This window comes from Charadrius vociferus, unplaced genomic scaffold, assembly GCF_000708025.1.
Source record: "Charadrius vociferus isolate BGI_N301 unplaced genomic scaffold, ASM70802v2 scaffold228, whole genome shotgun sequence".
NCBI classification, from domain to species: domain Eukaryota; kingdom Metazoa; phylum Chordata; class Aves; order Charadriiformes; family Charadriidae; genus Charadrius; species Charadrius vociferus.
In genome coordinates this window covers 4,390,826-4,418,372 of record NW_009649864.1, presented here as the reverse complement: position 1 = coordinate 4,418,372, position 27,547 = coordinate 4,390,826, and the positions used below count along the sequence as shown (strand labels likewise).

General features: G+C 36.6%; 1 protein-coding gene across 1 annotated transcript in view; it reads left to right on the top strand.

Moving 5' to 3' along the window:
- Positions 1-27,396, top strand: part of PPP1R13B (protein phosphatase 1, regulatory subunit 13B) — a 43,876-nt gene extending 16,480 nt beyond the window's left edge. Inside the window, exons 4-17 of the mRNA XM_009891073.1 lie at positions 9,397-9,498; positions 10,548-10,722; positions 11,106-11,302; positions 12,527-12,691; positions 13,612-13,792; positions 15,525-15,680; positions 18,989-19,158; positions 20,025-20,526; positions 21,075-21,841; positions 23,410-23,547; positions 23,629-23,762; positions 24,442-24,608; positions 25,486-25,685; positions 26,562-27,396. Of these exons, the coding sequence (XP_009889375.1) occupies positions 9,397-9,498; positions 10,548-10,722; positions 11,106-11,302; positions 12,527-12,691; positions 13,612-13,792; positions 15,525-15,680; positions 18,989-19,158; positions 20,025-20,526; positions 21,075-21,841; positions 23,410-23,547; positions 23,629-23,762; positions 24,442-24,608; positions 25,486-25,685; positions 26,562-26,603 (3,096 nt within the window). The 3' untranslated portion in view covers positions 26,604-27,396. The remainder of the gene's footprint in view (positions 1-9,396; positions 9,499-10,547; positions 10,723-11,105; positions 11,303-12,526; positions 12,692-13,611; positions 13,793-15,524; positions 15,681-18,988; positions 19,159-20,024; positions 20,527-21,074; positions 21,842-23,409; positions 23,548-23,628; positions 23,763-24,441; positions 24,609-25,485; positions 25,686-26,561) is intronic.
- The last annotated feature ends 151 nt before the right edge of the window (positions 27,397-27,547 follow it).

Genomic DNA, 27,547 nt, shown 5'->3' with positions numbered 1-27,547 from the left:
CTTTATTTCATATGGAATAAGATTTAAAAATATCTTACTTCTTATTGATAGCATCCAGCCAAAAAGCCACGCAGGAACTCATAAGATGTGTACAGTTATTGATTTGGCTTGTTCACAGCAAACAGTTAAACAGTTAGTGTAGACAGAAAATAACAGAAACATGGAGTTGAAGCATGTTGAAGCAACACAAACGTTTACAGCCGATGGGCAGTGCTGCAAAATAAAGATGTGCTCTCTTACAATTATGTGGGAAAATAGTGAACAGGTAATTAATTACTTTTCAAAATATGTTAATTTTACACTTTAGTGGACCTGTTATTTAAATACTGTGTAGCTTTTGCACTTTAGTTTAAATGATTGTGGGTTTTGTTGTCACATGACCGGAATGCAGACCAGTTTAATTTTGGAATGCCTTATCTCTGAATTGAAATTCTTAGATAATCAGATTTTTTTTTAGATGCATTTGCTATGATTTTTAATTTTTAAGACCATATCAAAAGCTCGTTACTTCAAAATGTCATGGTCAACCTTTGCTTTAACCAATTTATGTTTTATGGGAATTGCAAGTCATACGCGAAGTTTCACAACATATCTTTCAATTACAGGGTGCTTACTTTCAGTACTCTTGTGTTTTGGAAATGTTTTATTATACTGTTCTCATATAAACAATATTACATCACCACAGAAAAACTTCATATTGAAACAATTACTTAAGGGAAGAATAAATGCGCATTTGATGCTAAACATGTTATTCAAACTAACAATAAGTGCATTTTAACCATACTTAGCTATTGTATCAAAATAAGATGTTGCTTTTCTAAAAGACCCGGAAAAATATAGGTCCTAGACTGTTTTTAAAGGCACTTGGACAGTGTTTTCAACATGTGTTATACCATATCTATTACTCAAAATAACTCTGAGTAAAAGGATTGGTATTGTAAACAGGTGTGAAGTTTTTTGCACAACTGATCTGTTATTTCTATATGAATGCATAATTTCTTTTAAGATAATTTACTTTTGTTAGGAGTATGAGGTTGGTATTTCGATTCAAATCAGCTAATGGGTATTTTAGCTTACACTACAGTTAATGTAAACATGCTTAAGATTTCTGTGGCTGTTTAAAAGTGTCTGCAAGGACAAGGAAGAAAGTATTTTAAATAAATTAGTTCCAGATAATACTTTCCTATATTGTAAAAGTGATTTATAAGCCGTTTATTTCATGTGTAGCAGATGTTCAATATATGCTTAATTTTATTTCTAATTTTGGAAATCTATTTTAACATTGTCTTGATTTTTGTTTAGGTCTGCCTTTTCTTAGCTGTTCTGTGCAAAATAGAGGACAGCCTCACTTGTGAGATTTCTAAGAAAGTAATATGAGAAAACAGGAAATCAGGAGTCTGTGGCTCATGCTGAGTAGACTTTAAATGTTTTATTACGTAGAGTGACTTTATTAGCATCAGCAAGTTAGAGGAATTGCTTACAAGGAGCGTAGTTTGAGAGATGTTAAGATTTTTTTCAAATATAGATAATAGTTTTTTCAGCAAATCGTGATACAGTTGAAGCGTCTTTATTCTAAGAAACTGTTAATGTATTTATTTGCACAAATAACATTTTTATTACAAATTTCTGAGTGAAGTTACCAGATTCTGTTTATAATGTTAATTTCAAGATTATTTTATTATCACGAGATAGCACATGCCAGATATATTTTCCTTTAATTCCCAATATTCTGGTTGCCTTTTCTGGGTTTAATTAGCTTGTTCATTTCCATTAAGCTAAAAAAGGCACATGCTATTGTCATTGGATTCTTTAAAATGGATTTCTGCTATCGGCGTATTTCTGACCCAATTAAAAAAATGCACGGCAGAGCTGTGGATAAAGCTATTAAACTGGAAATAATGTCATCCATGTCAAGATCAGCAAAAACTCTGGTTTAGTTTAAATAAAACCAGATATTTTCTTTTGTCTTTTTATAGTGTTATATATGAGTTCTCACACAAAATTTTCAAGTTGTCTTCGTTGTGCATGGCACTAGGATCAGTTTTTATGGAACATGTGGTCAAAATCTATTAGAATTCTTAAATTTGGTGATATATAGGATTAATATGTTTCAGAAATGTAAGGAGGTCAGAACCAATAATCTGCAGCAGCTGCTGCATCTCGTGTTCTCCTCTCATAGTCCTGAGATAGCACAAGGAGGCCACATACATTTCATGTAAGACCTATTTGATGCAGAACTGGTACAATAAACTCCCATATCTTCCATCGGTTTTCCCCATCACTACTGTTGTGCTGGCGACAGGTAGCCAAAATGTGTGCTGGCTATTCTTATCAGCAACCTTTAAAGCTTTGTTGCCAACTGGGCTAGTTAAAGCATCCCCTAAACCATGTTACTTTGAATGAGGCTTAAGGCAGAAAAGTTATGTGTGACTGACGGGCTTCTGCTGCTCCTGTCCTAGTTAGCAGGGGAGAATTAGGAAATCTTTTGCTAGATTGAGCAGGCAAAGCAAGCTGTTCCTTTTTTCCTGCAATTTGGTAGTTACGCAGCCAGAGCTGTAGCTCTTCCTTCGCTGTAAATGCTGCACAGAGGAGGAAAATGCGGGGATGGTCTCCTGAAATGAGAGCTCCCTGGTTTGGGGAGGCTGGGAATTGTCAGAGCCCTGATCCCAGTCTGGAATTCACTGGCTGGGGAGCGCTCCGACCTACCCCCATTGATTTTTACGGTTGTCCGTCTGCTTCATTCTGGGAAAATGAGTATTTATTCCTTTGTCCACATACTCGTATACCTAGTCCCAGACCTGTCAGTTCTGTTTGTCATGTAGCTATATAGATTTCTGGGGTTTGACAGCTCTGCAAAGGTAAATTTCTAGTCTGGAGGTAAGTTTTGTGTTCCCTCATTTGCCCTAGGAAGGAACAGCGACTTAAAACTGCTATAGATTATGGAAAACAGAGTCTTTTGGTATGTGCAGCAAAAAAAAAGAGTATTTACTTTGCATTTCTATGTAGGCATTTTAAGCTTTCTCAAGAGCAGCTTGCAGTATCTTTCTGGCCTTTGCTGTCCTCTCCTATTAGGCTGGTGAAGATGATGTTTTCTTTTTGCCATGGCAAAACCGTATGCCTCACTAATGAATCCCACATGGGGGAGTAAATTCTTTAAATCATGAGCCCAAAGGAGTTGCTTCTTGGATTTCTCTCTTTCTGTTGGAGTTTCTGCCTCTAATTCAGTACTGATCTTGTACTCGGTCTGTGGTTTTTTGGGGGTGTTGGGGTTTTGGTTTGGGGGGGGGTGTCCCCACCCCACCAGCCTTTGATATACTGATGTTGTCCCAACCTTGATAAAGTGTGGGTTTTTTTCATATTTATTCTGACAGAGCATATGGTTACCTTTACCATCACAAACATTTTTGGGATGGGCGGTATGGAGGACTTCAGAGAAGGATTGCAGCTTTTTTTGCATTTGGCCAAAACGTTCCTTGTCTGTACTACAATGTTAGAGTGGCAGCCTGTGTAAAGAATAAATGGTGTAGCTGGGTTGTGGATGGGATATATGCTGCGTTTCCTTTAGTAGCTGCTCTGTATTGGCTTGTCAATAAATAAATAGGTGATTGGAAGTAGTGGGATACAAGCAGAAAAAATTTCTGGGTAGCCCTTTTGCTGGCCAAAGTTAGAACCAGCCATTCTGGGCTCCGAGGCAAAAGCTAAGACGCAGACTTTCTCACCTTCCCGCGTGCTGGTTGATTACATTTTTATCTAGATTATGTTGGACCATGGCAATTGGTGGTTTAACCTCAGAATCGTCTCTGACTGTGACAAGAGAGAAGGGTGAACCGAAGTACTAAAAGAGAAGTAGTAACTAAAGGAGTAAGGATAGAGGTGATGGAGGTGAATGATAGGAAAAAGACTAGAAAACATGAGAGAGAATTCATTGTACATGATTCATTGTGCAAGAATATGCCTAGGAGAACGTGGAGCTCGGCCAGTTTCAGGAGGCTTGAGGTACTTGAACCTACACTTTCTAGTGCAGGGCGTTGGGAAGGGAACTGAAGAAGAATTGCGTGGGAAATGGGTGTGAATGCCTATCTTAAAAAGAAGGAAGGAATAGATAAGGGAAGTTAATGACATGGTGGCTCTTCGAAACCTAGAAAAAGATCTGAAGAGATAGTGTGCAGGAAATGATTGGTAAATTCTTGTACTGCTCAGGTTTTCTTTTTCAATTAATTGGTTGCATTATGCTTTACACTGGCTATTTAAATGGCTAGGTATTGCTGAACCTAAACGTGACATTGCCAGTGATTATGGTGACCTGTAAAGCTTTTGAATATTTGTTGTTTTCCTTTAAAGCTCTTATTTCTGAAATCATAACTGTCTCGGGTGTGGGTTTGATACATGTTTCATTTTTATTTTCAAAGTAACTTTCTGTTCTTACTACTGCAGACTTAGAAAATGATCAAAAATTAATACCTTCATGGTTTAGACATGGAGGCAAAGAGATGCATAAAATCAAACCACATCCTAAATATCATCTTTTAAAAAATAATCTATCTCAAAAGGTCAGTCTCATGGGTTTCTTATTTTAATACTGACATAATTAGATTCCTCCTAAAGATAGTTTTCTGATGGGAGTAAAGGCAAAAAACCGCTGGAATCTGCCCTTATTGCTTACATGTCTTGACTACAGTACCCTCTGGTTGTCAAAGAAGTATTTTGAGTTCAGATGCAATTTTTCATTTACTGTTGTGGGTTGCCAATGAGTAAGCCATTTCATAATAGTTCAGAAGCATGTAGACTGAGGAGTTTGTGATGATAGACAGCACAGCATAGTGTGAGGGTAGAAAGAAAGGAAGGAGGAATAAGAAAATGAATTTTAAGAGTGACAAGACTAATGTGTAAAATAAATACTAAAGGAGGTTCCTTTTCTTAATTGAATGCCTAAGGTATGACTTGTTTTGAGGCTGCTTGTAAACTGGTTCCCAAACTATTTAATTACTACTGTACCATTCATCTCACCCGTCTCAAAAATATTAATCATCAAATGGTAAAATATTAGCTTGTAGTAGGAGGGTAATGTCAGAAGCTGAAACTCCAGATCATTACAAATTCTGTCTCTCATCATGACCTTTTAAAGTCCATGCTAAACAAAATAAATAATTTTTTTTTAAGATTCTTGTCAATATTAAGAAATTAGGGATATAGGCGTAAAGTATTCTTGTCTGTATGACACATACATACACATACATAATACTTCATTAGTGCCTGACAATGTGGTCTTTGCTCCACAGCATTTCATTTAGGAGTTCATCTCTGTGTAAATGCTTCTGTGAATCAATGAAAAGAAATTCACAATTCAGCAAAACTGTCTGCTTTGATGTATCACTGTGTAGCAAATGAATCTTTGGAATCTGGAGGAGTGGATATTTGTAGTGGCTTTTTAGTACCTCCTTCAGAAGGCAGTTCTGTAGGAGGTAGGTTTCTCTTGCTGCAGGAGAAAGGAGGAGGTCTGGACCTAAAATGTGATAGGCTCGTGTTTGTTATGGTGAGAGGTGAGTGACTTCATGGTTGAAATTGTTAATAACTAGTATGAAGAGCACAAACTTAAGAATCTGAGAAACCAACAACCTCATTAAAGAACTGAGAAAATGCAACGCGCTCTTTGCCTTGCATAACCTGAGGTTCTGAAGGACTGAGACTGACTTTTTTCAGTGGTGGTGTTTGCATACAGATAATTACAAGCAGACTCAACTAATATGAAATGCTCTAAACGAATTGATTCAGCTAGACCTCCGCAAGAGAAAGATTCATGCTGTTTCAAAAATGATGCTGTCCTGTTTGGAGACCTGAAATCAGCAACAGTCGGTTTGAAAGTAATTGATTTGATGTCGAAGAGGAATTCTGCTTGGTCTGTTTACTGCTTTTGCCATGTGGACGAAAAAGAACAAACTGCGAGTGAAGTTACAGGTTTAAAACTTTGTTTCCTCAGCTGCCTCTTCTTTTCTTTCCTAAGTATAGTGTAGTTCTTTTAAGGGAAAGGGACATTTACTGATATTCAGTAAGGTAAACATTAAAAGATCTCTCATACGGCGTTTATATTTAAATGGTTATCACTGTTTCCCATGTTCTTCTGCTTTGCCATGTATAAAAGGTTTTTAGACATTACACTTTCTAAATGGAACGTTTTACAGTAGTTAATAGCTTCTTCAAGGAGAAGCTAATATTTGCATTCATCTTATAATTAATCTTCTATATTTTACATAATACAAAATAATGTGGTACTTTTTTTAGGCATTATAAGATATACTTTCAAATTTCCTTATTTAAAGCAGTAAAAATCCTGAGCTTTTGGATCAAATTTTTTTTTGTTTCTGGTGCTTTTCCAAACCAGTTTTCTTATTGTCATTGTGCATTCCAGGTTACATTTTTCATTTAGAAAATCTGTAATTTTTAGTTGGTGAAATGGCTTTTTTACTTTGAAATATGCACAGCCCCTATACAGATACATTTTTTGAGTCTGGATATATTTTTAACAAAATTTCTTAGCAGAATAAAACATCTCTATTTCTTAGACAGTGTTATACTGAAAATTACTACTGGAAATAGAATGAGCTAATCAATGTTGTTAACTTAAACTGATGATCAAAGTAAAAAGGAGGGAAGCATTGGGAAGACTTTGCGTAGGCTGATGCAAGTTGTATATTTTTGAAACAGAGTGTATGTATATTGAGAAAGTACTACCAATTCATCCCCCCACCTTTTTTACTTTTAAAATCAGTGATCCAGAAGGAAGCCTTCAAGCCATTCTGAGCCCCTTTTAAGAATTACCTACAAAGTCCAGCAGAAGCAGATGTAGAGGTTTAGGTTTTTCTGGCTGAAGGTTATACCAAAGGAAGTTAGCAGAGCCTGAACATGCTCTGGGAGCAGCATCTGTTTTTTCTATGTTACTTTCTTGTCTCAAGTAAGTACATTTTGGTTTGTGGATGGCACTTGGAAAAGCTTCCTTACTTTCTTACCCAATTAGTCCCTTTCAGTCTGTAATTAATAATAAAATGTCTCTCTTTGACTTATTAACTGGTGGCCACAAGTGCGTGCAAGTTATTTGGCCTTCAAGAGTATTGTGAAGGACTCTTGTCTGTCATAAGTCATGCTAATAAAAAAAGTGCACGCTACTAAGTTCAGTATTTTTTATTTTTTTAAATTAGTTTGTTCACTAGCCAAGTGTTGAAATAGAAAATTAGTGTTTTGGGTGGATTTTTACCTTCTCTAGTTCCACTATTCTGTATAGCTATAACTGTCAATAAATACATAGTTTTGTTTTTTTAAATTACTTCTCTACTTTAAATAGTTTTCATTACTGTTGACTAGTAAGAGGAGTTTCAGTTGTAGTATCCAGTAAGAATTATAATCTCGCTCCATAATATTCAAATAGTCGGAAATATTCAAAGAGGGACAATAACTTTCTGAACATTTTAGTCCAACATGTCTATTTCATGCATCTAGGATGCAGCAGCTTTAAAAGTTAGTGTTCCAAATTTGGCTTATTTTAGTGACTGACCTTGACGTGCATATCTTATCTGAATAATTGTATACAGAAACATGAAATATTAATTGGAGTTCAGGTAGCAAAACAAACAAACAAAATCAGTTATTTTAAATCAAATATTATTTTCCTTTCCTGACTGAAGCTTAAAGAAACAGTTCTGTATTCGGCATTGGTTGGAGAATTGATACTTACTTAAGTAGGAATTTGATGTAGAAAAACGAAACAAGCCATTTACAGTGGCTGAGATACTTCAGTATCAACAAGATGTTGGAGGAGAATTTTACTTTTCTTGGAGCGAAGCACAAGTATTGCAGGGGACATGTCAGATCACTACAGGACCGCATTGGAAGTCAGTGGGGTGAGCCCAGAAAAGCAGATCAGCTAAATCAGCTTTCCTCTGGGGTCAGGTTTGATCAGATCCACAATCTGATGCTTGAGTCATTGGGGTGGGGCGCTATTGGGGAGGGGAGGTGTCTTTTTTCTTTTTTTTCTTTTTGTGACTGAAATGTGTAGACCTCCATTCCATTTTGTAAACATCGTTTGAAACTAAGTGTTATTTATAAATATATCCAAAACATTTAATTTTCTTTTCTTTTTCAGCAGTATTGACTATATTGGAGATAGGAAGTGATGTAGTTTTAATTTGGTTTACTAATAGTGTAGTCATGTAGTTCAGTGAAAATACTACATTGTTTATTGAACTATTGCAATGCAGCAGTCCAACTTTTACATTGATCCACTAAATTGACTGAATTACACGTAAATACCTGAAATAGATATTGTGCTATTCTGAACTTTCCAGTTTTCCAGCATAATTTTTCAAAGGCTGGTATCTTCTTTCTGTGAAAATTTTAAAGTTGTGGTTAAACCATGTAATTCAAAGGTTGTGGGTTTTGGTTTTCTGAGTAGCAAAGCAGGTATTTGGCAAGTGTCAGCTTCTGGATTTTGTCTTGTTACACCATGCTCACTTTCTTGTGATTGCAAAGTAAAAAATGTGGTTGAATTGAAGTAATTTAATATATAGATTTAAATTGTATTTGTTGACAGAACTATGAATACACTGAAACAATGCATTGATTTTTAAAAACACATAATATTTGGTCTCACACATTGTCACAGTATTATATAAATTTTAAATAATTTTCAGTGATTGCCTCTCTACTCCAGTTTTGTAAATTATTTGTTAGTTTTGAAATGCGAAAGGAGAGATAAAGCCTCACTAATATATTGTCTTTTCATTTAAAGTTTACTCAGTAATAGCTGCTTACTGATCCAAAGGGGATGAACTTTACTTTGCTTCACTTTGTACAGACTGTTTTTCACAGATTCTTACCTCAAATGCTCCAATCTGCCAGGAAATTTCACAATCTTTAAATGTGAGCTTAGTGACAGCCCTTATCTCTAAGGGTCCTCATGTGGTCTTGTGCTGCGCTAGGTAAACACTGAAAATGTTAGGAAAGGAAAGAAGCTTCAGACACCAATTACTGCTTAAAATACCTGCTTGCATGTCTGTTACCACATGCGCCATACCAGTACTGTGTACCAGTTCTACAGAACATCTTACCAGAGCAGTGTTACACTTAGTACAAGGGCTTTTTTCTCTTGTTTGTTTTGTCTCTTAGTGTTTTCCTCTTTCATCTGCTCTTCCACTTTTTGCATTTTCTGTGCCTGATATGTGCATGTTCTGTGTCCCTTCTTTCTGCTCCGAGTTTCCTTACTATTTTACAGGTGTCCATCATTATTCTTCTTCTGAGGACTGGGGAGGAGGCTTTAGCCTTCCTCTGAGGAGTGGGGATTTAGCTTCTATCGTCAGAACACTTAATATACATCAACACATTAACGTAACATTTTGTATTCTGCAGGTTGGGAATCCACGTGTTGAGCTCACGCTTTCTGAACTTCAAGATATGGCTGCCCGACAACAGCAGCAGATTGAAAATCAACAGCAAATGTTGGTTGCTAAGGTAATGATTATATACAGATCATAATAAATACAAATTTCCTTCTAGAAACGCAAGCATAAGTTTCATGCATACAGAAAAACACATTAATTCATTTTAGATAAGCTCAAGAAAGAGCTTGAGAAATCCATTGTATTACCAAGTTAATCTTAACCTAGGCAATATACAACATTACAGTGTAAATGATACTATAACAACCTATGTCAAGCCAAATCATGTGTCTTTAGAAAAATATTGCTAAGTTTTGTTTGTCTCTCTTGTGACGCCCACTTCATGATCTGTGATAGACCAGGCTTGACTTTATGCTCATCTTTAGTAGCTCATTCACTCCAGTATAGTAATAGTGGTGTGAGATGGGAATATGCCTGCTTCATACATATTCATGTATTACATTTCCAAAGTCTCTGAGATGCAGGAATCTAAGTATGGTTTCAGAGTTTAATGGGTTTAATATTTTTGACGTTGCTGTAGGTATTATAATATACAGTATGCATTAGATGCCTGGAGTACCTACGAATCAACCTATCAATTCTGTTCTTTCTTGATGGAAATAACGTAGAAAAAGAAACATTTTCCTTGTGTGCCCAGCAGAAGGACTGTTATTTAGAACTGGGACATTATTTTGCAGTAGGTCAGCTTGTTTAAAATGGTCCGTTGGACATATTTTGTCGTCTTTTGGAAGCTGGATAACAGCATTGGAAGTTCATTTTGCAACAGCACGAAAAGCGTTGATAGCATCAGAAAACGAATGTCAGAGGAAGCTTCACAGATGTGTTAGAATGAGTGTCCAGGCTAGGGTTGTATTTGCACGTATATGTCAATTTGATATTTAGTCTAAAAAAATCTTGAATCTCTGCTCTAAAACAGATTTGTTAACTTTATGTTAAGAGTTTTTCTAGGAGGACTGATACATATCTTAACTAGATAGAAATGTTTCTGATTTCTGGAAATAAAAAAACCCAGTGATCATAGCAATGGGTTTTTCTAAGTTAACTTTTTTTTTTAAATAAGTGGGTAATGGGTACCTCTTGTCTAAAACCTCATTTTGTCAGGAACAACGTTTGCGTTATCTGAAGCAGCAAGAACGTCGTCAGCAGCAGTCTGTTTCTGAGAGTGAAAAGCTTCAAAAACTTAAAGAACGAGTTGAAACCCAGGAGACAAAGCTGAAAAAAATCCGTGCCATGAGAGGACAGGTGGACTACAGCAAGATCATGAATGGCAATCTCTGTATGTGGAAATTTTAAGTAGTTTATTTAATTTAATTTACTATTCACTGCATGACTAGCAAATAATGCTGTATTGCTAGTCAATATAGCATTGAAGCAGGATTTCGGATATAATGTTTTTGTCTTACGGAGGGTGCTGTGTTTCTATGAAATTTGTATATGATGTAACTTTTTGTTTGTTTTGTATAGCCAGGCATAAAGTCAGAATAAGTCTATTCTCTTAACTATTAGAAAATACTATGACTGTTAGAAAATTTGATGCGTGCATGCATATACTAGATTTAAAACTGTTGTGTTGTATTTATCAATACCTGTAGGATTAAAAAATTAACAACTTCTGCAGTACTTAATTGTTTTTTGTTATTTTTATCTTGTTAATTTTAGCAACTGAAATTGAGCATATAAGTGCCATGTTCCAGGAAAAGCAACAGGAGCTACAGGCTGCAGTGTTAAAAGTGGATCAACTTACTCAGCAACTGGAAGATTTAAGGAAAGGGAAGCTGAATGGGTTTCAGTCTTACAATGGACAGATGACAGGACCTGCAGCAATAGAATTAAAAAAGTTGTATCAAGAGCTACAGGTGAGTAACAAAGAGATGTGGTTTGGATGATAGCTGTAGATTTTAAAACGTTGTATTACTGTTCTTACCGGTGGCCGTTTGGTGGCATCTCATAAAATTGATGTATTGGAATGCTGTTAATGTGTGAGGTTGTAGTTAGCATATAACCCTTTCTAAAACAGAATTTCATTAGCTTTAAAAATATTTTTGTTGTTGCTCATACACATAATGATCCAAAGCATGCAAGTGTTCTGAGGGGCATTTCTCAGCCCCTAATACTGAAATACTGAACGTTGACGTAATCTAGTATTTGTTTAATCTCTCTTAAAAAAAAAAATTTAAAACATTCATTTTGGTACTTTTCTATTTTGCAAAGAACTAGGTGTAGCAAGCTCACTTAGATGTCATCTTAACTTGGAGCCATGACAATGAATAAAAGTTAAATTAAAATGCATTGTGAAAATATAGCTATAATATCTGGTGTAAATAAACAAAACACATAAGAATTAAAGAACACATTTTAACAGAATCGTCAAAAATATAAGCTGCACTGTATCCACTGCACTATATAGTACACTATAGCTGCAGTATATTCACACAGTAATCCCTGTATCAGTCATATATCTTCCTCCAAGAAGACTGTTAGATCTAAAGTGTAGTTCCCGTATGAATAATTAAATATTCAATGTACGTTGTCCAGTTTTTATGATTAAAAGTTATGGAATACTTAATTGTGTGCCAGTGTATCAGGATTTGAAGGCTTTTCTTATTTGCTCATGTACTTTATTGTGATCAAGGCAACAGCTCTAATAAATACTTAATATTTATAAATTAATTTAAATTTCAAAATTAGTCTTGCTCATTTCTTTACATGAACAAATACAACATACAATCCATGAATAAGCATCCTTTTTCCCTCTTTTTCCCCTTTCCCCATTTATACAAGGCATATCTGCCTTTCAAGTATTTCTAAGTGAAAAGATGTATTTAATACGTATCAACTACTTTATTAGGACACTTTTTCGCTGTTTTATTTTAAGAGTTTTTCATGGTTGAAAATGCTAATTTGACAGGCTGTGTGGAAACATAGCATTAGAGACATCAGAACAAGTTGCCAATCGAAGTTGCTTTAGGTTTTTTAACAACCTATTAAAAACCAACTTGACAACAGACAGAATGAAGTAACTGTCCTAACAAGTGCTTCCCTCCTCTCCCCCCCCCCTCTTTTTTTTTTTTTTTTTGAAGATTCGTAACAGGCTTAACCAGGAGCAGAACTCCAAGCTTCAGCAGCAGAAAGAACTCTTAAACAAACGCAATATGGAGGTGGCCATGATGGACAAGCGAATCAACGAGCTGCGTGAACGACTATACAAGAAAAAAGTTGAGGCACGTCAAAAAGAAAACATTCCTGTAAGATAAACTGTTAAAAGGGCCACGCTTTAGTTTATCAAGAGCCTATAAAAACTACATAGATCTCACTTTTTCCCAGCTGAGCAATACAATTACATCTAAAGAACCTATTTTAAAAGTAACGGACTTCTTAAAACTATTTTAATGTTTTCCATAGATATCAGAAAACTGTTAGACAGTTAGACAGAATGTGTTTTCTTTTATTTTTCTCTGTGGCACAGACCATACTATATTAAAAATTATAGTAGTTTATATTTCTAGGAAGGAAAGTGTGATTATGGGCTGTGTTTCAAAGCATTAAAGTATAAAAAGTTTGGTTTAAATAAAATACCGATCTTCCAATATGGAAAACTGATAAAATATAAATGGTATGATAAAGTTAGTCTTAATAGTTGCCTGGAACTTTGAAAAGAAACTAGATACACAGTAAACCATTTATCTAAGGGCTAGAGAGATCAGTTCTAGATTTCCATTTGTATTCCTAGCTGGAGGTAATGCTTTTAAAAAAAAAAAAAAAAAAAAAAAAAAACAAAAAAAAAACCCAAAAAAAAAAAAAAAAAAAACCCCACCAAACATATTTGATCATTTTAAGAACTCATTTTAGTCCATTTGCCTAAAAAAGCACAGTGAGAGAGTCCTTATGCAGATAAAGGTTTCTACAAGAAATGTATGTGCTGTGGCTGAGAAATTTCATTTTTAGGTGTTGATTTTAGGGAATAAAATTTGTACTTTCTACTTTTTGGGGTTTGGGTTTTTTTGGTAGAAGTATGGGGTATGGTACCTTAATTACTGAAGTGTCTTTGCTGCAGTGCATGGTTCTAGATAATTAAATTTAGACCTCCTGTTTGTGCACAAATGCCTAGATTAAATGGAATTTCACGTTTCAATTTGATTTTTTTTTAAATTTTTTTTTTTTTTAGTTGAATCGTATTAATGGAACTTCTTCACCCCAGTCATCCTTGAGTGCTTCGGGAAGGGTGGCAGCAGTAGGACCTTACATCCAAGTTCCAAGTGCTGGCACTTATGCTGTACCAGTAGATCCGGTTAAGCCACAGTCTCTCACTATTGCTTCCAGCTCAACACATGGAAGATCAAAATCTGGTAAGCGCTTAAGTGTGGTATTTATTAATACACATGGTTTGGAAATGAGTAAAAGAGAAAAAGAGTAATCTTGGGGCACCCAGTATTGGTATAACCTCTGTAGGGGAAGAGGCAAGTGCTGTTCTGGGAATTGGACATTAGTCACTTGATATGAGGCATTTTTGCCTCTTTCCGTGAATTTTTCTTAGGAGATAAGAGTTTTCTTTGAAATTTTACTAGCTGGTACACCTCTAAAAGGAGCACATGTTCCTTTACAGATTCTAGGTTCTGTCTTTAATAGCTTTTCAATTATTTTGTGTATTTGAATATACTAATGAAATGAACTTTGTGGCAAACTATATTATAAACACCTATTTACAGTAAGTTGCTTTTTGTTAAGTAAATCAAAGCTATTGGGAAAAAGTAAAAATAATATTACTCCTCAGAAGGGAGACCAAATACAAAAATAGAATAAAACTTTGGGAAGTTTTTTCTCCAGCTGAGATATGAAAATTTGTGGTGCTTGAAGCATTTCTGAAATGGAATAACCTTAGCATTGATGCTATTTACTTGTTTCTGCCTTCATTAGTGAAGGAGCTGCCTCTTCAGAGGCAAAAACTCCCCAAAACTTGATGTCCAAAATTGACTCCCATGTCTCCCATAATAATTCCATTTACATTATAAAATATATTTTTTTTTTTTTTAATTTACATTGGACACTGAAAGAAGCAGGTCATGACATTTGTGCCTTAAGTTCTCTTTCTGGCAAAGCTCACCTCTCTGGTCACATCTTAGCAAAAGCAGAATTCTTAAGAAATGGCTAGCTAGGAAAACACGCATAACAAAAATTAACAATCCCATGGGTCAAACCACAGGACTTCGTTTACCTGGTCTTCTAGGAGAGATTTAAAAATGAGATAAGCAATGACCACTAGAGCAAAGCTTCTGCAATATTCACATACGCTCCAGTACTTAAAACTGAATACTTAGCAAAGCTTGCAGCTTTCTTCCAAATGGGGAGAAAGAGATGGGAGGAAGAGATGGAGGGAAGACAGTCTGAACCTCTCTGTAGGAAAGAATGACAGAAATGCTCCCCCTCAAAAAACCCAAGATAAAGAAGTGAAATTATCAAACGGAACTTTAAAAAAAAAAAAAACCAAAAAAAAACCTCAACGTCTTTTCCATTGATATTAGTGATTTAGCAATACCTTTAGTTTAATTCAAAGGCTGTACAAACCCCCACTGTCGTTTTATGGAAAGGTCTTAGGAATATGGAATGACTTAATTGTGTAGTGACAGACTTGCAACAGTTTTGTTTTCAGACGTGGATTTCTCTTCCACATATGGGAAAGGACAGCTCATAACTTTTAAGTTCACCAACCAAAAGTAATTTGCTATTTTGTAAATATCAACCTCAAAAGTTATACATACCCACTTCTAGACCTCAGGAGGTTACAAGATCTCTGAATGACAACTTTTTGATTTTACAAAAGTAATTACCTTAGGACTGACTTGCTTATTACTCTGAATGTACTTGAATTAAGTCCTATAAGATAGATTTATGTAAAGAGAAGTTTATATGCTCCCAGGAAGAAAAGAAATTGAGAATTTTTTTTTTCGACTGTCACGCTTTTATTTCTCATTATCTGAGTGTTCCTGTTCTAATTTCTCCATTGTCATTGTTATAATTTTTCCACCACTTTTTTTTCTTTCTTTTTCTGTGTAACTGGATCTGCCTTGGTGTGTCCGGTAGAGACGGACTGTGGGTGTGTGAAAAAATCTCCAGACACCTGGAAGGTTTCTGATTTAGACATAATAGTGGATCCTATTCTGTCACCTCCCACTTCTCTTCAGTCTGCTGTTCACAATGTCATCCGCCTGGCACCTACTGTCTTTGACACCCAGCACTGTGAGTCCGTAGAAGATCTCTGGCTAGCTAAGAACTCAGTTTTTAATATGGTCATCTGAGCTCTTGCATACAGATGCATATTAAACAGCATCTTTAGAACTTGTGTTGTGGTCTGGCATGCAGAAGATGCTGTTGAAATGTACAATTGTTGAAAAGTTGCTTTTCGTCTTTGAAGGAAACAGATTTGCAGCAAATTCATCCCTGGAGTACTGGAGTAGTGTACTAGGGATGAGTTTTCTTTGTTGAAAAACCTTGACATTTTCTAATTGTTATTAGAAAATCTGTGGTAATCACCAAAGCATGTTTTACTGTATCTCAAATTAGATAGCTGTATTACATACAGGCTTAGCTTGAGTTACATTGTGGGAAACTTTGAGTTTCCATGTTGTGCTGGCCCCAGAGTTGGGATACAAGCTCACTCTGTCCAAGTCAATAGCAAGAATCTTGCTGACTTCCACTGGACAAAAATGTTACACTTGTTTTGTACTTCAGTTGCTATAGTAAGTATCCTGGATCCAGACCTACAAAAATTTTTAGGTAAAATCGGAGAAAATGCACAAAACCTGTTGTGTCTGCATGTCACCGTCTTATTTATGTAAATACGAAATGGGGGGTGGGAGTTGAATTACACTGGGTGTTAGGTAGACTTACGAGTGGCAGCCAAGAGGGTACATTTGAAGGAGAAAATGAAGCCAGTTGGCTGAAATGGCTGTGGGGTGGCTGAGAGCAGCAGCTAGTGAGAGCTTGTCAGAAGGGCGTTGCCATCAGATGGGCAAGAGTGTCTGGGACCTGTTCAGCCTAACCGAAGACAGCAGAAGGCAGACGCTGTTTGGCTGCTTCCTCTTAGCCCCTATCGCGCAGGATCTGGCGCTATACACTGCAGTTGCAGATTGCAACAGCAGCTTAGTTGAGCGCATGAGATCCAGTTTGGGTTGTGGGAGTACGTGAGAGGTGCACTCATAAAACATGCATGGTAGTTGGCAAGTCTGCCAGATTGTAATAGGAAGGACATAAAGGTGGGAGCAGTTATATTCTGATGTTTATGTAAGCAGAATGAAATGGAGAAGTTAGAGAGAGGAGAGAGAGTTTGAATTTACTTTCAGTCTGTTATCTCAGAATCTGGGCATGAACCTGCTAATATTTGGAATTCGAAGGATTACAAAAAGGTTTTGTATAACTATCTTTCTGATAGAAGAGTGTGGGCTTGTATTTGCAGGTAAGAGAATTAAATTCTTTGGGTTTTTTGCTGCTGTTTCTGCAAGTGCTTTCTTAATAGCTAAGCTTACGGTAGAGATGCTTTCATGTTTAGCGTGAATCAGTTATAACACCTCTTACTGATCTTCAGAACAAAAATTTTACTGAACTATAACCTTACTGAAGTTACAGAACATCCTGTGAATTTTGTAAGGTAAATGTTAATTCAGTGCATACTGAGAAAATTTGCCATTATTTAGGGTCAGAGTGTTTACACAGTCATCTCTTTTGGTCTTGCTTTTGATAACCAGGTGACTAAAACCAAAAACAAACAAAAATCCCAACATGTCCAGTTCTCGGATGTTGCCAGTACTAAAGCCGGGCCTCATTACTTTACTTCCTGACAGTTTGCAAGTACAAAAAGTGATTTCTGGACTATGTACTATATTCTCAGTGTCTAAGTGTGAGAGTGTTAGCCCTATTGAAATGACCAACCGCGAAAATACTCTTGCTCCAAAGTATTATCTCTCAGAATTTAAACACAGTTGATCTGAATTTGAAAGGTTAATACAATATAGTGTGCGTAATAGTAAGGAATGGTGTGCACGTGTAATTAAAACATAACTAGTATGGTAGCTTAAATGTGGAAGTACAGCTTTTTTTATCTCACTTAAAAGCGATATAATTTTCACAATAAATAGGTTTATGAGCTAATGGAGTGGATTTGCACTCATATAATGAAAACACTGGGTAGTGATTGCCAAGAAATCTTCGGGTTGTCATTTCCATGGGGGGAGAGAAAAGGGATACTCAATAAAGAGGACAAGGCTTATGGATAGAAAATAGAGTGGTGATGTTAAATTCACTGTAATTAGAGTGGTCCTATGCAGGTTATTCTCAGACTGTCCACTATATTTGACAGAGGATGGCAAAGAATTCTAGAAATAGCCTTGCTGACTAGGGGCTTTAAACTGACATGAAATGGGAAACTTTACCATTAAATACCCAATTCTCATTTGATGCTGTCTTACTACGGGGTCCAGAAATCTCAGTAGATATACACACAGCCCCCCACACACCCCACCCCCCATTTTAGTTGTTATCCTCTAGTAAAGTTAGTTACATGTCATCTTTACTGATCCTAAGTGCTCCACCAAGATAATGACAGGCAATAGGGAAGGAGAAATGATCTCTGATCTCCTTAGAGTAAGAGCAACCTGAAGGTTAATCTTTTAAAGGCAAATCAAAGCCTTAGGATCTAACCAGGGATCTATTTAGTTACTATAAAACAGATCTAATTATCAGGCTATTTAAACTGTCTCGCTTACTTAGAGAACAGAAACCAAATAGTTTCACACAGTTAATAAAGAAACACATCAATGCATCTAAGACTTCAGTAAGGATTTGTTGCTTCAGTTTATGTGCAGCTGTGCATGATTTTTTGCATATGATGAAGATAAAAGCCCATGACTTGTATCTTGACACTGTGAATTGACGTTGTCAGCTGACTTTATAAATTTCTTTAAAATTAAATCTCTGGGGCAATTCTAGTATCAGGTGAGTATGTTGAGGAAAAAAAAGGTAAGTTAACTGCCACTTCCAGCAAAAGAATGTATGCTTTTGTTCCACCCCATTGTTGAAATGTTTTGGTTTTTTATGTCCTGTTGTGAGTGAATGAATCTAGTAACCATAGTTTAAATTTGGGGTAAGTTCGCTCAGAGCTTACATAGACTTAACATTTAGCATAACTTGACAGTGTCTCTGCATAGTACCAAAAGAACTATGTTGATGAAGTGTTTCTGTAAGGATTTTTGTTCTGAACTTGTTTGCCTTCTAATAGTAGAATATGCAACACAAACAAAAATGTTCATCTTTTTTTTCTATAGAAATTTTCAATACAATTTGAACATCAAAGGGTTATGAACAGCATATTATATGCAGTGATTGGGCTTTCAGTATTGATTTCTGAATGAAATATTAATAGTGATTTATCTCACTTCTGGAATCAAATTAATCCTATTGTAATCTAAGCTATTCCATTTCACATGTTGTTTTGCTTGTTTACAATGGTGGTGTGGATTATCTTAAATATAGTATTTTTGTCTGTTTTAAAGCTAACGATGGAAATTGGCCAATACTTAAACAGAGCTCAACCCCTGTGGTGAAACCCCCTCAGATCTCCAACACAGACTGGAAAGAATCAAACATGGATACTGCTTTAAAACAAGGAACTATATCCAGCCAGCCTTTGCCAACTTCAGTATTAGGAAGTACTGATAAGCTGGTGGGTTTCATCTGTGATACATTTGTAGATCTGTTTTGCTGAAATTATGAACCTTTGGCTTCCATAGCTGAACTCACTTCAGTTCCATACATACTCAGTTTCCCTCCTGATGATTATTTAAAAAGTCGTTAAGAAAATTACCTTTGTATTCCTCCTGTTCCTTTCTGGTCTTATCACATTATAATATTTTTTTTTTCAACTTCAGTAGTTTGTATTCTTTTCCGTTCTTTTACATATCTGGTTTCCCTTTTTCTCTCCCTTTGCTTCGCCTAATTGTCTCCCCCACCTTCCTATTTTTCTAATTCAAATCTTTGTTACTCTTTCTCCTTCGTGTAGATTCTCACTTTTTCAATGTGCTCTTTTTATAACAAAAATCCCACAAAATAAGTCATTAAATCTATCCTTGATTGAGTCCACTGGTGTTGTCTGTCTCCACTGTTGATTTAGGTCTTTATGAATTCTTTAAGACTGTAATCTTTAAAGAATAAGGACCTTGTCTATAAATAGTTTTGGGAAACTCTGTTATCACACTACGTATTATCAAATACATTATCAACAAGATACCAAGATCTAAAACCTGGAACAAGTTATTCAGGCTTTTTAAAAGTATGCAAACAGTTTTGGATTCATATTAATGTATTATAGCTGAAGATGCCTTTAAACAGTGGCCTCTGTCTGATGTATGATGAGGTCTTTTGATAAATTCGGGTAGTCATATCTAATGATTAAGGAACACAAATTGTTTTTATTGACTCCTTTGTTGTCACACAAGATGATTAGTATGTTTTGTTGAATGAGGAATATTCTTGCTCACAAGTACTTTATTTAATTAAATGGTGTATATACTATTTGTTGTTCCTGTATAGGGTCTTGACCTGGGGAAGGTGCCACCAACAGTTCCTGGTGTAAGCAAGCAGTTGCCTCAAAACTATGGGACCTATCCAAGTCCAGTTCCCTTAGGAACAGGTTCTACAAATTCTCTAGAAAGAAGGAAGGATGGCAGTCTGCCCAGACCTGGCACCAGTATAACAAATCGGCAAAGACCTGTTCCACTTCCGCCGCCAAGCAACGTACATCAGCCCAGTTCTTCACAACAGATTCAACAGAGAATTTCTGTACCTCCCAGCCCTACGTATCAACCTTCCGGTCCCCCCTTGTTTCCAGGAGGAGACGGCAGGCCAGAACTCCCTTTAACTGTGGCAATCAGACCTTTTCTAGCTGATAAAGGATCAAGACCTCAGTCTCCCAGAAAAGGGCCACAGACAGTGAACTCCAGTTCCATCTACTCAATGTATCTTCAGCAAGCAACACCACCAAAGAATTATCAACAAGCTGTATACAATACATTAAATAAGTCAGTAAAAGCAGGTAGAATATATTTTGCTTTATTTTTTTCCTTTGAAATAGACTGTTAAGATCTACTTACTGGGCTTAGTTTACTTTCCGTATCAGTTTGAAAAACTTGTGTAAATCTGTGAGAAGAGGAAAGATATTTGTATGTATGCATGCAGCATGGCAGGAAAATGATCTCATATATTTTTGGGGTGATAAATAAGTAAACATTCAACTACCTTTTGTTTAAAACAAGATGCAATTAGAACAGTCTGCATACTCTACCAATACTTTCAGAAATGAGCTGAAAAAACAGTGTCTAGAGAGAAGTTTTCTCCTCTTACTGTTTCCTTGCGAAAGAGGAAAAACATTTCAAGTGTTACTTGTAGCTTATAATTGTAAGAAGCATCACCGTCACCAACAGGTGAGTATTTATTTCTGATAGGTTTCAATATAATTAATTTGATTTTTTTTTTCTTTCTGTCAAACAAGTAGCAACAGAGATACGTGCAGTTTATTTGCAAATATTTTATTATGTAATTTAAGAAGGGTTCTTCACTGTTTTCTATCTTTCTTTTCTTCAGTCTATGGAAAACCTGTATTACAATCTGGTTCGACTTCTCCCTCCCCCTTGCCGTTCCTTCATGGTTCTTTGCCTGCCCAGACTTCCTCACAGCCACAATCTCAGCCTCAGACTGAGGTCTCTGAAAAAGATCAAGAGCTGGAAAATGCTCCACCATCCAGTGAAAATAGCAATGTGGAAAACATTCCTCGTCCTCTCAGTCCTACTAAGCTCACGCCTATTGTGCATTCACCCCTACGATATCAAAGTGATGCTGACCTCGAAGCTCTGAGAAGAAAACTGGCCAATGCTCCTAGGCCATTAAAGAAGCGTAGTTCTATCACTGAACCAGAAGGCCCAAGTGGACCAAATATACAAAAATTATTGTATCAGCGCTTTAATACTCTTGCTGGAGGAATAGAAAGTGCTCCTTTTTATCAGCCAAGCAATCCACAGGACTTCATAGGCATCTTAGCTGATGTTGATAACGGTAACACTAGTACCAATGGCAATATTGAAGAACCTATTTCCGTGCAACCTACAGTTCCTCTTCCTGATGAGCCACCCCCTTCGTCTGATGCCAATGATAATGAATTACCTTCTCCTGCTACTGAGGAACTGATAAGCACTGAAACCATAAATCAAACATCTGAGACAACTGAAGATAACAACAACAATCCTGCTATAGTTCCTTCTACTGAAGAGTCATCCAGTCCCACACCTGAGGTTAGTTCTCCAGTAGAAGATGAAGCTCCTTTGCCACCTGCGCTTCCTCCTCCGCTTCCTCCAGTAAGTAACAAAGCAGTAAGACAATTTTGTGAACTATAAAATTAGCTGCATTCTTAACCATAAGTGGAAGATGGTAAGCTTATACGAAATGGTATGTTTGCACTTCAAGTTTCACGATACTAAAAGAAAATCAGGGGGCTCCAAGGAGAAAGCTGATGGATTATTTTCTTTTCTACTGTAGCTGTTTAATAAGGAAGATATGCATACAGGCAACAGGAGGTTGTGTATGTACTTTAGGTCGTAGAACTTCTGGGGGATATACTCTTGTTGTAGAATTAATTCTAGAATCTGAGATTCCATAAAAAATACGTGTTTCACTTCCCCAGGCCTACAAAGTTATCTATTTGTATGAAACTAAGGGCAAGCTATGTCAGTGGGAAGCTTTTTAATTTGCAAGCAAGCTGAAATAACTGTTCTGGGAGAACAGCAGAGAGATGCAAGACTGGGGCTGACAACACAAACAGCAACACAGCCGACTTGTTTTAGCAGAAATGTTTTTCTAATGGGCTTGTCACATAATTTGAATTGCTTTCAAAGTCCCTCCTCCAGCTCCACCAAAATCTTTTAATTACTTGTCATTACCAAAATCCTACAGCATATGGAGAATTGAAAGTAAGAAGACAACTGAATTTTATTCTCAGTTGTTGATATGACTCACTTTAATATTGGTTTCAGAGAATATGTCCACTTCTTGATTCACGTAGGGACCTTCTGCCAATTTGACTGCAGTGTGCACAACGCCTTGCATGCATTTTCCATGAGCAAAAGTGGGCCAGGATACTTCTGGGAGAATGGAATATGCTGGCAACAGATATTACTCATACTGCGAGAGGTTTATTTTCCAAACTGCAACAGCCGTACTAAATAGGAGCATAAATGAAAACGGATCTTAGAGTGCTAGAGACTGAAAGCACTCTATAAAAGCTGTAATTAATAACAGATTTTTTTTTTCTGGAAAGTGACACATGTGAATGATTCAGAATATTCTCAAAACACATTTAAATGTTTTTCAGATCTTGAGAATACTTCTTCTGATAAACACCAGCTAGAATGTCACATAAAATAGCTTCATGTTCTGTACTTTTCTTTCCCAGAGCAAAACTTTTAACTTGTCAGCACTGACCTACAGCAGACACTTTTGCTAATTCAAGGCAAAGATTTGTCTGAGCAGAGACAGATACTCAGGCTTGTGTCATGCTTTCAGCTGTAAGCAAAAGTTCTGACGGTGTCTCAGACAATCCACCAGAAACACATTCAGCTCATATTAGACACAATTTAGATGGTGGTGTGCAAAACCCATGGACTTAAGTACTTCGTTCCTTGTACTCGCTGCCTTTAATTAGAAGCTTCCAGATTATATTGGCACGCTTTTTCATTTTTTTAACCTTATAAGATGTAGTAAGATATCAAGCCTTTTATTTAGAGAATTTATAATAGAAACGTTTGGATAGTTCTAATTACCATTTAAGGAGGATGGGATTCTTCATCTAGTTAAAAAGTATCATCTGAATCATTTGTAATACCTATGCAAGCTGAAATGATGCCTTCCAACCTTCATCTCTACTCAGACAAAACGTACCAACTTGAAGAAACCGAACTCAGAAAGAACAGGCCACGGCTTGAGAGTGAAGTTCAATCCCCTGGCCCTCCTCCTAGATGCTTCTTTGGAGGGAGAATTTGATCTTGTACAACGAATCATATATGAGGTGAGCTTCTAAACAGTGGCAACCTCTTCAAATATTTAGAAAAGGAAAACAAAGTGCTGAACTATTTTATGTTTTCAATAGGTTGATGATCCCAGTAAACCAAATGATGAAGGAATTACACCTTTGCATAATGCAGTGTGTGCTGGTCATCACCACATCGTGAAGTTCCTGCTTGATTTTGGTGTCAATGTAAACGCAGCAGATAGCGATGGGTGGTAAGATTTTTAACTCGGCATCTGGGAGAAACACTATTTTGATACACATTCAAAATTTAGTTGACACCTGTTTTAGGAACAATTTCCTTCCCCTTCACCCCCAGCAAATGCACGCTTTCTAATCTCCAGGTGGTGGCGAACTCAAATGCAAGGTTATGCTGTGTTCAACTCACATGCAAGCACACTTAAATCATAAAGTATATTACATTTTGGTTTTACTTAGTGGTATAGTTGCATTTCTTTCTTGTTCACATCCTGAAGTAATTAAACTGTAAATAACAAATGACAAAAGCTAATTTGCTTAAGTTTCATCTTCATATAACTCACCACAGATTTTGGTGTTCTTGAAGAATTGAGCCTTACAGGTAGACGCATCACTTCAGAAGCGTTTGGAGGGGATGTGAAACCTTGCTGTGCTGATCTGTTTTGCTATCAATCACCTTTGTTTACCTGTCAAATTTCCTCATATTGAAAAAAATACCCTTTTATACCCAGCAGCTTTGCAAGATATGAAAATCGACATTTTTCCTAACGTCTGTTTTATAATGTTTGCGTTTACTGGAGTTGGGTAAATCCTGGAATCCACTCCAGTTGCTTGACAGGTTTTAGACGGCAAGACGAAATAGTTAGGATTCATAGAATTTTTTTTTTCATGCGTACATTTTTTGCTTTATTTCAGGACACCTTTGCATTGTGCTGCTTCTTGCAATAGCGTTCATCTGTGTAAACTGCTGGTTGAATCCGGGGCAGCTATTTTTGCTTCTACTATAAGCGATATAGAAACTGCTGCAGACAAGTGTGAAGAGATGGAAGAAGGTTATATTCAGTGTTCCCAGTTCTTGTATGGTAAGCTGTGATGCTGCTTTACAAACTTTTTTAGCTTTCTAAAATTCATGCCTTTTTGTCTCTCTGATCTGTATGAAACATCTGCTTAGGTCCCAGACTTGACAATACTGCCCATCAGCTGCCTGTTCTTTCAGAATGCTAAAACCAGAATAGTCTTTTCATTATTTTGTTGCTCCTAGTCCTTCTGTTCACAGGCTCCTCCTAATGTTACAGTTGTTCAAAGTTTGATTTGGCTTAATTTCAAGGAAATGCTTCCATGGGGAGGTTTTGACAGTAACAGTGAGTTGTCAAGTACCTTGACAGAGATATTCCAACTTCCAGATGGACGAATTTCTAGCAGATCACATGAAGAAACATATACTTTATGAATGATTAACTTACAGAATGTATGTAGTTACTAAGATATATTTTGCAAGAGAAGTATTTTGATGGAGCAGACAAATTTTTAATTTACATCAGAGAACGTAAGCGTCATTAAGCCTCTATATACCTGATGTTGTGCAGATTTTCAAAAGCTTCAAGTGTTACTTTATAAGGCCTGCTGTAGAAACATACAGCTGGTCTATAAAGCTGCTTTGCTCAAACATTTGTAAAATTATTTTTATCCTTATTTGAATAAAAGATTGTAAAGTTTCTATGGCATATGTAACAAAAGAGAAAAAACTCATGTTCTAAATGGGTTTAAAATAGTCTGTAAAATTTGGGTTTATCATGCAGTTAAATTTCTGAAAGCATTTCATCATGGAAGTGCTGAAAATTGTTCATAAAGTTTTATTAATAAGAATAACATTTGGGCCACAGTGTCCATATTAAAAATTTCAGAGGGAAAAATAGGATATTTTACCATCTAGTGCGTTCTCTAATTTGTTGTCAACAGGAGTGCAAGAGAAGTTGGGAGTGATGAATAAAGGAGTGGTGTACGCTCTGTGGGATTATGAAGCCCAGAACAATGACGAGTTGTCATTCCACGAGGGCGATGCCATTACTATTCTAAGACGCAAGGATGACAATGAAACAGAGTGGTGGTGGGCCCGCCTCAATGATAAAGAAGGCTACGTGCCTAAAAATCTTCTTGGGGTAAGTTCTTCTTAAGTTACCTTCTCCCTTCTATTTTTTTACTTCCTCTGAAGTAAGAACACAAGGTGGATCTTCGGTCAGAATCCCTCTGTGCATCATCTGGATATGCTGCTCTGCAGTGCTGCAAAGCAGACTATCCTTATTCTCCCTGGCCTCTCCGTCATTGTAAACAAAAAGGAGAGGCTGAGGCTAGGAGATTAGTGCTCTTTTTATTTGGCAAGTTAGTATATTGAATATATTTTATGCTTTAATCTTTAAGACTTTCTTTTCCCTTGGCTAAAATGTAGGGCCCCTGCGTAAAGTGTGGTGGTAGCTTAAAGCTTTGGCCCAGGAAGTTCTTTAGAAAGGTTTTTAATACCTGGCACAACATAAGCAACATCCAGGTATGAACAAATTTAAAACAGGAAAGACCCTTAAAGATGACAGCTTTAGGCAAGCTGTTTATGCTGCTCTCAGTCAAACAGAACACTGCTATCATGAGAGACCAGGAACATAAGACTGCAAGTAGAGAGACACAGAGGACAAAATGTGTAAGAAAACCTTGGAGAGCAGGAAATAACTCCCTCTAGGGCTCGACAGGGAATTCTTGTATTCACATAAAAGCATCCTTTGGTCTAGTCTGAGATCTTGAGCTAAATGAACGATTTTGCTGCTGTGGGCAGGAATGAGTCAACCCTTGGCCTCTTGCTGCTTCTGGTTTAATTTTTCAGAAGTTACCTAAGAACATGCTGTAGCTTACAAAAACCTTCCCCTAGCCTCCCAACGCTTCATCACCCAGTTCTTGTTAATAAGTACCCCTCGGCTATAATTGAATTGATTTATATTTAATTTGGTATCAGCCGTGCAAAGCCTAATATTTTTATTCTGTTTTTACAGTTATATCCACGAATAAAACCTAGACAGCGAACCCTTGCTTGAATTCAGTTGTACAACAGTGCAATACCGTGCTGGTAACTGGAAACTTAAACATACACTGGAGCCATCCTTTTTGATCATTTCACACAGAGAAATAAAACTATGATATTTAGTTTTAATGGTGCTTTCTCTTGTTAAATGGACAGCATCCAAGATTTTCAAGATCTGCAGTTTGTAAATGAGGATCGTTTTTATGTGACCCACCACTGATGAGGAGAGCGATACCTCCACTACCTACAGTGTTGCACCAACTATTGTCTAAAGCAGTGTTTTAAGTTAAAGTTCCATGGTAGGAGCTTTCTTGTGTTAAATGTTCAGAGGTGTCACCTGCGGAGTGCAGATATGCTGTCCAGTTTGCTCCAACCCCGCAGTAACTGTCCCATGTCAGGATTTTGGATATTTTGTTCGATACCAGTGAATGTTGAGTTCTCATTACTGATCAACTCTTTGGGTTCTAGGACACGAGGTCTTCACCTATTAGACACATAATTAAGTAGTCACCAAAGCTTTATGAAGGCTAGGATTTTAAAGGGTAACATGCTATACACTTAAATCCTAGTCTAGACAACCCCAACAAAAGCTTTACATAGTCTAGCATCTAGTATTATTTGCGTTTAGAATCAAGCTAGAGAACTAACAAAACAACAGTATTTGTACACTTCTTAAAACCCCTACACAATATCTCACTTGGTGTTTTATTTTCATATTATTCAGCCAACAGCACCGGTGTTACCTCTACTAATGTAAAGGTTCCCCTACTAACCACCTGAGCTTGTCCCTTCTGGACAAAACAGTTAGTACTGAACTTGCAGCAGCTTAAGGGATTTGTATGTCTGCATGGATGAAAGTGCAATAGTTGAAAAGGGTGAGAGTCCGGTGAGGGTTACACTGTGTAATTTGAAGCCTGCTGAGTCAGTCTAGAAAATATGAAGGACTGGATAGAAGTA